Source organism: Urocampus carinirostris, chromosome 4, assembly GCF_059441175.1.
Source record: "Urocampus carinirostris isolate Australia breed hairy pipefish chromosome 4, RoL_Ucar_1.0, whole genome shotgun sequence".
Classification (NCBI taxonomy): Eukaryota; Metazoa; Chordata; class Actinopteri; order Syngnathiformes; family Syngnathidae; genus Urocampus; species Urocampus carinirostris.
Genome location: NC_142352.1, coordinates 416,450 through 427,763, shown reverse-complemented (window position 1 = coordinate 427,763; position 11,314 = coordinate 416,450). Strand labels below are relative to the sequence as shown.

The window sequence follows — 11,314 nt, the reverse complement described above, 5'->3', positions numbered from 1 at the left end:
ACTTTCAGAACAGGTCCGCGGGCACCAGGTTGGAGACCCGTGAAACAACTCAATTATTTTTCATTGCGTATATTGTTCAACCAAGCGATAGCGACTTTAAGAAAAGGAAATCTGTTGTGATTTGCAGCGGACCCAAACGCGGCGAGGTCCTCGAAAGGATGGCGTTTGAACGAGACCCTCGACAAAAAACGGAAGCAGAAGACAAAAACCAAACCTCACAAACAAGGATGGAACTGTGTAAAGGTGATGGCGGTATTGATGGTGAACACTGACAGTGGAAAAAAAGACATGGCCAGACAAAATATCCTTGTGAAGGCTCTGGGTATTTAGGGGCAGGTATGTAGTGTTTGGAGACACCTGTCCCAATTCTGAACCCACTAGGACCCCACTGGTGGAAAGGGGGTGCGCCGGATGCCTGCAAAATATATTCTGGAATGCTATCCCAAGTATAAAAACGCAGTAAGAGTGCAAATGACCAGAAGCACATGTTTCCATCCCTCCGATCACAGATGTTTGAAGCTGAGGGAATTGTTTAGGATGTCCTTAAGGAAGACGGACAAGTCCCACAAAAGAAGAGAGATTACTGGATTGTCATCTGGCCTGCCTCTTGGGGGGATTGTCACGGCAACCTGGGATGTTCCTTTCTTTTACACGTGCGATTGTTTGCACGGTTTTATCCTTTTTTGAGATGGCAAAACAGAATTCTGACCCGATGTTAGGTGTCCTACTCTCGTGCTGGTGGTTCTTTGTTAAACTTCCTCCCAGATTTGCAATTCTACAGCGTTTTGATACTTTTAGTAGCCTTCCCTTTTTTCAAAGTCAAGTCTGGCTGCAATCACTCTATAAGAAAGAATAAATATTGGAGCAATCGGCTGCTAAAATGTGTTTTCTGAGTAGGAGCCGGAGCTTCACCGGATCGCGGACAACCGCTATACCGGGACAGAGGAAGTGCAAACGGGAAACAGGAAGCAGAAGCCGAACCGGAAACGCACACAAAGACCCGAAAGACGACGAGTGGAAATCGAGAAGGTCCGGAGCACCCGCTTCGGCTTCGCTTTTGATTTCCGGGTGTTTGGTCTCACTGCACGTTTTCGAATCCGGTCTTGGTCCTGTTGGCGTAAAAGTCCCGGCAGGTCTGGCAGCAGCGTTGGTACCAGCGCATGTCCCGGCACAGGTTCTTTTGGCCAATCACGCGGCAGTAAACCGCCCATTGGTCGCCCGAACACTTGAAGGTCAGCGCGGCTGAGGAGAAACAAAGCCATCACACGAATCAACGCCGAAGACCTTTTCTAGCCACGGGATCCTCATAAGCCCTTCGCTATTTCGTCCGAGGGGTTTGAAAAATCCAAGATGTCGCCAAAGTACATTAAATCCTGGTCTCGTTCTAAAGGGAGCGCTCTCGACGTTCCGTCCCAATCACTGCAAGCGCTACTAGTGTTAAGTCATCCGAGTCAGAAAAACACAAATAGAAGGTTTTTATTCTCGCCTGAATTTGTTTTGCAATGAAATGCCCGCAGGTGAGTGTTGCTCGGGCATCTTAGCTGGAAAACAGTCGCTCAAAACCTAACCTGTTACCTTGTCAAATGTGTTCACAATCTGAAAAGCTAAACATTGTATTTGACACCTCAGGCGTTTTCCAAAAGTAGCTATCCGGAGACGACAAGTGCGCAGCGCCAAAACCTCTTCGACCAATTCTTAGACATTGTGAAAGAGTTGTAAACGTTTGACTCCTTTTTCCAGGAGTCAAATAAATCAAAAACTGCTTCGCGCAAGTTTAGTTTTAGCTCTGATTTGAATGCACATCCAAATGTCAGTTACATTTATGTTGCGAATTTAATTGTCTAACCAATGTGGCCATCATCTTTCGAATTGGTTACTACTGGCTGAAGATATTCTGAGCTAAAGAAGGCCATCTCCCTTTTATCTATACCGGCTCTCGTAGGCCAATGCGGGCTGTGGACCGTGGGGAAATGCCCGCTATTGGCCTAGGCTTGTGTCAATCACACGTTCCTTTTATGTCTGCCGAACGAGACGTCTTTAGATCTGTTCGGGCGGGAAACCGTGAGCGCTACCCACTGGCCGAATTGGTAAGCGCCAAATTCGATTCTGAACCAAATAAGTGTATTTGAATGCAAATTTCTCTACACGTGTCCGGTGAAGTTATTTTATACGCTGTTTTATTCCACTTATACTCAAAAATACTTGTCCTTCTTTGTGTCGCCTCAGCCTTGAGTACATTTCTTTAGAAGGGTGTCGAAACCGCATTTCCTTTAGAATGTGTCTTTGTAATTTTGTTCGTGTGGATAACAATGACTTAATCACCTCTCCTGGGGGCTTCTCACAATGTTTCAAAGGACGATTGGGATAATTGCTTCGACGCGGCCCGGAACAATCAGCCAGAGGCTTGGTCGTGGGGCGTAAACATTCCATCGGGATGAATTATAACAGAGGAGCCCCCGGAGTCTCGTCGCTCTGTCTCCTGCACATGATTGTAATTGGCACAGGAAGAGGCCTGATTTGTTCAACTTTGTGATTCGGCTAAATAAATGAATATGCGGACTATACTGGGCTCAATAACTTCCCCGGCTTTTGGACATGCTCCAACTGTAAGGGTTTGGACAAGACACGTGAAGCGTCTTGGAGTCAGATTGCAGTTTAGAAAATGTTCAAACCTTATATAGTCCAAGCGTTTCCACGATTCCGTTTGAGTCGATCAGACTCATCGTTTCTATAGTGGCTTACTAGCGGAGCGTAAATACAGTGGTTAGTGGCAGTCCTAGACGTGAAAAGAAGAGGCGGACCCACCCAGCCTCGGCGAGGTGATGGTGTTGGCGTCGGGTCTCTGCGGCAGGCACGGGTCTTCGGCCTGGCAGGGCCGGTAAGTGGGCGGGCGTCGCTCGGAGGGGCACTCGTCGCCGTGGCGGCCCGTCACCTTGTGCATGCACTGCACGGCTCGCGAGCGCAAGCCCCGCCCGCACGTGGACGAGCACTTTTGGGGCCCCGCCCCCAGAAAGCGGCGTTAGCGTTAGAAGGGTCGGACGGGAAGGCTCCCCTTACCTTGGACCAGTTGGCCGTCCGCCACTCGTAGCAGCGCGACAGGTCCCGGCAGGGTTCTTCCCGGGCGGGCCGGCCCGTCGGCTCGCAGGGACCGCCGGCGCCGCCGCACGTCACGTTGCGAGTCCGGACGCCGGAGCCGCAACCTTCCGAGCACTAAAAAGAAACCCGATCGTAGATGAGGCGCAGGAAATTTGCGTTACACACTAAGAGTCAACAACTGCTGTTTAAGGTCCACAAAAACATAGTGCCAGAAAACATCCAAAAATGATTCATTCGGAAAGAGGGAAATGATAATTAAGGGGCTGTCGTCAATTCATGACCCCAAAGGTGAGAACCACCAGGAAAAGTATGTGTGTGTCTGTGCGCGGAGTCAAACTTTGGAACAATTTACAGATCAAACAATGTCAAACTATTCCCGTGTTCAAATTTAAATACAAAAAAACATGACTGGCGGAATACAGAGAAGAAAATGGGGTGAGTGAATGAGTGATACGAGAGATTGGGAATAGTGCGTCTGGAACTATAATTAACTTTGTTGTTATTCTTGCTATATCATAACTGTTATTATTAATATTATTACTATTGTTGTTCTTGGTGTATTTCATAGGGAAGATGACGGGGTATTGAATACAAGCATCTGCTTCTGACTAGCCCTTTTCCAACATATGATGTAACATTATTTTGTGGTTGAGTTACTGTTTCTGTTCTTTTATTTTAATCTTGGAAATCAAGTTTTCATTCATTCAAGAGTTAAATGAAGTGGTGTATTTTGCAACGACACCATCCTGTGACCTAAAACCTACACGAGGGCAAAGATAAACTCCAAACCCTCGGCAAGAAGAGAATGAACAGACAGGCCGCTGACATCCCCATGAAATGAAAAATAATTGATCCAAATTCAAATCGCAAAACACGATTGACAACGGGAATCGAACCCAAATTGCGGCGGAGAGCGCTCCGACACTTTTCCACTAGGACACAGGTTCCGATAGCTTAAGCGGTCTCTCCGCTTTTGCACCTCCTGGTTTAATATGTACGTGCATCAAAGAATTTGTATGTGTAACGGGCGTAACAATAACTTTTGTTTTCTTGAAATTCCTGCTGAAATATCTTGTATAGTTTGTGTATAAGTGTCCGGCAAGGATGAGTCCAACAGTGCCACCTGCTGGTATGGGGTAAGGTTTGGTTTGGCTTTAGATTTTGCGACAGGAAGGGGAGGGTTTTTGGCAGTCTACGAAGAGCTGCCAACGGTAAGACACGATCTTTTGGTGCTCCGCAAAAAAAGTTGATTTTAAACATTCAAACCACCGCTGACAAATCTCTCAACATGCGCAGTAATGTGATTGATGTCGTCAAGCGGTTTGGATTTATTTTCGTTTTGTTTCCGTCGCCTTTTATGTCAGTTTTGCCGGACGTTGCGTGTTGTGCTAAAATGCTAATTCCCCTTGTAGAGATCAAAGCCAGCAGAGAAGCTTACCACGTGTTGTGTTGTGACCCATTGTAAATTGTACCCATTTTTATACTCATTATTGTTATTATTTCTATTTTCTCATATATATAAAAAGGATGATGTTGGTTAAAATTCAGTTGAAAGAAAAATATGTTGAATTCATTGTAAATGTAAAAAAACCCGCTATACGATCTCTTGTTAAAAGTATCTTGTTAAAATGGATGTAAAATGTATTGAGATGGTTGATATTCTAATATGTATTTTATGTCAACAAAAAAAAAACCTCTTTGATATGTTTAGGGCAGGCGGCAGCACGGCGGCACATGTGCGGCACAGTTCTGAGGTCGTGGGAACCTCCAGCGTGGGTTCAAATCCAGCTCCCGGCCTTACTGTGCGGAGTTTGTATGTTCTCCCCGTGCTTGCGTGGGTTTCCTCCGGGCACTCCGGTTTCCTCCCACATTCCAAAGACATGCATTTCAGGTGAATCGGCCGGTCCAAATTGTCCCTAGGTGTGACTGAGCGAGTGAGTTGTCTGTCCCCGTGTGCCCTGCGACTGGCTAGCAACCAGTTCAGGGTGTCCCCTGCCCGATGATTGCTGGGACGGGCTCCAGCACCCCCGCGACCCTACTGAGGATGAGCAATGCAGCTGATGATGATGATGATGATTATGATGTTTAGGGCAGTCTAACAGCGTGCTGCCAACAAGATCAAAGCCAGCAGAGAAGCTTACCACGTGTTGTGTTGCGACTCATTCATTTGCAGCAACTGTAATAAAAACCTCATCATCCGGTCCAGCCTGAATGTGGATCTTTGGTGAGACAGATACACGGCGGTTACATGTATATATGGAGATTCCAGACGATCGTCTGTAAGTTGAATTTGTTGGTAAGTTGCTCCGGTGCTATATTTTTGTATGTTTAAGGTTTATAGGCTTGTATACGTAACCTGTATCGTTTTGAAACAATACATCTTTCATCAAATAATATGCTCTATAACGTTACAAAGCAGGCCGAATGATAAAGCATAGTACTGAAAAACAAAGCTACACATGAGGCGTTGACATTCCGTGGTCTGTGAAGTCCTTTGAGAGTCCTTGTGATGAAGGGCCAAACAAAGAAACAAGACTCGACTCTAAAGACAAATCAAGTTCAGTTGAACTTACTTCCGGAAGAGTCAGGCGACTTTTTCCTCCGTGGAAAAAAGTGGCCCCAAAAAAGCGTTCCGGTCATTTTCTCAACCGCATCACGCTTTCTTATACCACTCCCATTTCAAAAGATGGCTTTTTCCTTATACTTTACACTCACCATATAGAATGGATGCACCAGATATTAAACAATCAAAATGTCAAAGTTCTTAGCGCGCTGGAGGTTCAGGATAGAATATTTAAACACGAATTTGGAAGAGGAAGCGGATTTCTTCTTCGGTGTGGATGCTGGGTGAGCTCTCACGGCGCCACCACATTTTGAAGCACTACAGCAATGTCCTCTACTCGGAAAAAGGTGCACAGGATACAAAATGGAACTTACAGCAATGTCCGGATATTTTTCCACATCCCGGAAAAAAATGTTCATATCCACCGTTTTTTCGTAAGTCGAATGTTCGTAAGTAGGGGAGCGTCTGTACTGTATATTTATATATATTGGATCAATAATGATTGGAAAACATTCATAATATCGAAGTTGTGCTTGTCCTCCTCCTACAGAAACCATATCATTTTCCACGATCAAACATTTTTGAAAAAGCGCCGAGGTGCCATGAGGCAGCGCCAAAGAGCCGCCTGTGGATCCAGAGCCGCTTGTTGCTCACCCCAGGTTTATGCCTTAAACTCGTGTGATCATGGGACAAGCTCTAATGTCTTTTTTATGGTATCCATAACACCGGTGGTCTAGTGGTAAAGTATTGTCGCTTTCCCTGCCACGACTCGGGTTCGAATCCCAACACATTCTACGCTTTACGATTAAAGTCGGCGACACTTGTAGACAGATCAATCGTCGCTTCGATAGTGTGAAAAGATATCAACGTTTATACACAAATGCACACTATGACCATAGCCTCAATTTCATGTGCCCAATACTCCAGTGCGCCTTGTGTACACAAAAATAAGACTATTGTATTGGGATGCGCCCTATAGTGTGCTAAATCGGTGTTCGGGGGCCTACCTGGGACCACTCGGACGCCTCCCAGACGCTGAGACAGAGGCGGCCCTCGCAGGCCTGCAGGTCGGGTGGGCGTGGCTCCGGGCAACGGGCCCCGCCCTCCCCGCCGTCTTCCTCTTCCTCGCCGTCCCGGGGCGAGGCGTGTCGGCGCTGGCCCACGCAGGCCACCCGACGGCGCTGCGTACCTCGACCGCACGTGGACGAGCACGGGCCCCACTCCCACGCGCGCCACCTCCAAAACACAGACGTCAAATGGGTTATCCGTCCGTCAAAACGGATCGTTTTCGTGTGACGTGGCGTGTATCCCTGTGTGTAAGAGGTCAGCCATATTGGACGGGTCCACCAGAAGTGGCGGGATTTTGTTGGAAGGTCAAAGGAAAGGGGAAGGTGTAGGGTATAAATCCCTGGCCCCCTTTTGCAGCACCAGAGGAACCTCTAAAGACTTACCATTCGTCCCACCGGTCTTTTTTCTCAGGGGGACGAAACCTATTGAAGGATTTGATACATTTGACTATAAAGGATTTTTTATGATTGAATACAAGTTACATTTATTGAGTTTAATGCTGTAGTTATTTACTGACTGTGCCTTTAAATTCTTTATTCAATGAGCAGTGAAAGTTCAGGGCACCCTGGTAGGAAATGTTGTTTACAGGAACAGCAGGAACGGGACGTAAGGCTGATAAGATAATCAGCACATCCAGACGCAGAAAGGCCCTTATGACGTAGAAACGTTCGGCGTTGTTTTGAGAACTGTGTTGTGAGAACGATGGGCGCAAAAAATTCCTTGGCACGCCCATGGGAGGAGCCCAGACGCCGTCTTGCGGGTAGACGGGGGCCAAGGAGAAGAGAGCTAAAGGACTTCAGAAGAGGGCTTCCTAGAGACTCCAACGACACTAATTCGGCCGTTTTCCATGGAGTACACTTAGTTGAATTGTTAATGAAATTAGTTCTGCCCTCGTGTGGAAATGTCGGCTTTCCTGTTCATCTTTTCCGTCAAGAAACGTGCGCGCATAAATTGCTGGGTGAATGAAGGTTGTGTTTGGTGAATGGAGTCAGATAACGCATTCGAACCATTCGCTAAACGCTACATTTTGATAGTTAATTTCCAACACTATCCACAAAGTAAAAGAATCCAAGAACAATGGCGGGTGGATCATTTCAATAAAAACAGCAAGAGAGAAGTCCGGCCTTAACTCGAACGTCGTGATTGAATCGGAATGAATTCCGAGCAGGACATGCGGCTCTCCAGGACCGGGTTAGCCACCCCTGTGCCAGGTCATTCTCAGAAGAACTTGTTTTGAATTGTTTATGAGGATTGTTTTGCGAGATTCCACAACTGTATGCCGGATCGTCTCACGTCTACACTCAAAAATGGCCAGACGAGGAATGATGGAGTCAGCATGTAGGCTGCAGTAGGTCCAAAAGGTGAGTAAACACCTCACATTTCCTTCTAATGTTGAAGCAACATGCCTTTGACACAATGAAAAGAAGTCTCTCAGCAAAGGCCACGGCTTACTGGAAAGACATCCTGTGATCTGATTGGACAAAGATAAATGGATTTGGCTCAGATGGTGTGAAGCAACCGAGTGAGGAGTACAAACATGTCTCCGGTCAAGCATGTCATGGTTTGGGGCTCCATGAGTGCAACTGGAGTATGGCAATTGCATTTCATTGAGGAAAACATGAACTCAAGCATGTACTTTAAAATAACGGAGCAGGGAATGATCGCCTCCCTCCAGAAACGGGGTCACCGCCTGAGAGTAACCCAAATACACTTCTAAGAGGATCAAGGTTTTTCTAAGGGGGATGGACCGGCAAATAGAACATCTTTGGGGCATCCCCAAACGGAAGGTGGAGAAGCACCAGATCTTGAATATGTTGTGGTGGAGGAGTGGAGAAGGATTATAGTGGCAACCTGTGAGACTCTGGTGTAGTCCATGCCCAGGAGGATTAAAGCAGTTCTGCAGAAAGATGGCGGCCTCACAAAATATTGAACATTAACTTAAGGGTGTACTTTTGTGAACAGGAGTTGAGCTAGCGATGGCTATATTCGTCGATTTTGGAGGGGAAAAATAAATTGACACAAAGTTTACCTTTGTGTCAAAGTTTGTTTTGTGTCAAAGCGTACAGGGAGTGCAGTTTGCTGTGTTTTACTGAAACGTGGCTCACGTCTAGCATCCTGGACGCTAACGTGGAGCTACCCGGAAATACCCAGCTTCAGCGATGTTAGGGACAGACGCAAAAGCCTGCGGGAAGAAGAAAGGAGGTGGACTCGCTATCTACGTGAACATGAGGGGGTGTAACCCTGGGCACAAAAATTTCCATCTGCTGCAGGGACGTCCAACTTTTGGCCTAGCGTGTGACGGCATCCACTCTGCTGCTGAACTACAACACAGCACCCCGAGGCCATCCTGTTCCTCTGTTGATAAACAACACAAGGATACTGCTGGAAGTGTGAATTTCCCTATGGGGATGAATCAAGTATCTATCTATCTATCTATCTTCAGTGTCGCTCTCCGTATTTAAACGCGAGAGCTCCTCCTGTTCGGGGCCGACCTTGTATGCTGTTATGAAGCCTCTGTTATATCTGAGTGTTTCATCAAGATCCCCCCCCCCGAAAGAGTGCGCGTTCGTACCGGTACGGGCAGGGTTGCGTGTTGCAGGGGCTGACCCTGGGCGGGGGTCGACGCTCCGCCGGGCAGTACGCCTCGTCCACGGCTCGCGTGGAATTGCCGTCCAGACCGAGGCACAGCACCGACGTTCTCCGCTCACCTGGGGCCCGACACAAAAACTTTCGTCACCAAAAAAAAAATCACAGTGCCCCCTGTCACACCTGTTAAAAGGCGGCTAGGAATAAATAGAGAGAAGCATCGTCCGACGTCCGAGAGGAGTTTTGGATTGTTAATACGAGGGGATCTCCTGTCATAAATGCGTTTTGTTTGTAAAGGATTTCAATAAAGTTTTGTAAAGAAAAAAAACCATCATAGCAATTGCTGTAAGTACGTCATTGCTGGATGCAATTTCCTAGCCATTGACATTGCTTAAAAAAAACACAAATCTTTCCATAATAACATTTGTTTGGAGTCCGCCCGGCGGCAGTGGAATTCAAAAAGGACATAAGACCAGAACTAGGTTTCGGCGCGTTTCCTTTTCTATATGCGGTTTGAACGCTGGAGGAAACAAATGATCCTATTCCTTGGCGTATAACGCCCTCATTTTTGGCTCAAAATCGGTTGAAGTACGATTTCCCTTTTTCTCAGCTCAACAAAGCATCCAAAGTGACGATAAGTGCGGCCATGATGAAATCATTGATTGACCAGGTCAACTATGGACATAATATCTAGACCACAGGTGTCAAACAGACGGCCAACGGGCCAGATCAAGCCCGCTAAGGGATTGAATCCGGCCCGCGAGACAACACTCAGAGAAGCGCAAGAGGAAAACAAGCTGCAGGTTGAAATAGGTCCACTTGATGTTGCCAAAGCCAGGTGCCTCCAACAAAGACACTGTACCTGTCTTTATTTCTCTCTTTCTTTTCCACCCCTTTTCTCCCACTTTCTGTCTTTTTCTGTCTTCCTTTGTTGCTCTTTGTCTCTTTCTCACTCTGTGTCTTTTAACCTATTTTGCTCTAACTTCCTTTTTTCCTTTTCTCTCTTCATACCCTTGGCGCTTTCTTTTCTCTTTTCTCTCCTTCTGTCTTTCTATTTCTCTTTGGATTTCATTCTTCCTCTCCCTTTCTTTTCCCCCTCTCTCACGACTTTTTATCTTTTGTTTCTCAGGCTCTCTCCCTCTCTCTTTTTCTTTCTTTTTCCCGCCCTCTCTCCTTTTCCCTCCCTCTTTCTCTTATTTCTTTATCTCTCTTTCTTTCTCTTGAATCTACTCGTCCGGCCCCCGACAGCATGTTTGTTCTATCGTGTGGGCCCCCGAGTTCAAATGAGTTTGACACCCCTGTCTTAGACAGTCCGATTCATTATTAGAGCTGTTTGTGCTTCTTTGCCTGTATTTCTATCTTTCAGGACCGCTTTATGTGTTCTGCATTCCCAAACATTGGTCTCTGGTACCGTCAAAATAAAAGGTGTGATCGTGAGACAAAATGCTACGCCTATTTGTTTGTCATCTATATCACCGGCAGTGTCCCGGTTAAGATTTGGCGCTCTCACCGCCGGAACCTAGGTCCGAGTTCCAATAACCGGTCGAATGAATACAAACGCCGATACCGATACCCGGTGCCGATAATGTCATTTGTATGTGAAACGTAAAGATAAAACCCAGCATAAGTGCTACGCGCCTCCTTCGCATTGCGCACTGCAGCCGCTCCATCCGCCGTGCGTCCAAACGAAAAGACGTCCGTCGGGACGGCGTCCGTCCTCGCCGTCTCCCGCCGGCCCGGCGGCGGGCGAGCGTGGCGGCGTGTCGTGGGACAGCGTGTACTCGTAGCGGATGGCGTAGGTTTGGTCCTGGAAAAGCAGCACCTGCCCGGACATTTTGGACAACATGAAATGAAAAATCCAAAACTTCACAATAACATTGAGATGAAAACAGAAAAAACAGGACAAATCTTCATCTCGGTACGGCCTGTTCTTGTCACGTTTCACAGTAGTACATTTCAGGGGGACAAACTTTTGGAGTCACGGGTGAATCACTTGCTACA

General features: G+C 46.9%; 1 protein-coding gene across 1 annotated transcript in view; it reads right to left on the bottom strand.

The window, feature by feature from the left end:
* Nucleotides 1–924: 924 nt before the first annotated feature.
* adamts17 (ADAM metallopeptidase with thrombospondin type 1 motif, 17) overlaps nucleotides 925–11,314 on the bottom strand; it is a 35,645-nt gene continuing 25,255 nt past the window's right edge. Inside the window, exons 18-23 of the mRNA XM_088333113.1 lie at nucleotides 10,952–11,135; nucleotides 9,300–9,435; nucleotides 6,667–6,895; nucleotides 3,058–3,210; nucleotides 2,806–2,989; nucleotides 925–1,242 (exon numbers count right to left, since the gene is read on the bottom strand). Coding sequence (XP_088189239.1) covers nucleotides 1,079–1,242; nucleotides 2,806–2,989; nucleotides 3,058–3,210; nucleotides 6,667–6,895; nucleotides 9,300–9,435; nucleotides 10,952–11,135 — 1,050 coding nt within the window. The 3' untranslated portion in view covers nucleotides 925–1,078. The remainder of the gene's footprint in view (nucleotides 1,243–2,805; nucleotides 2,990–3,057; nucleotides 3,211–6,666; nucleotides 6,896–9,299; nucleotides 9,436–10,951; nucleotides 11,136–11,314) is intronic.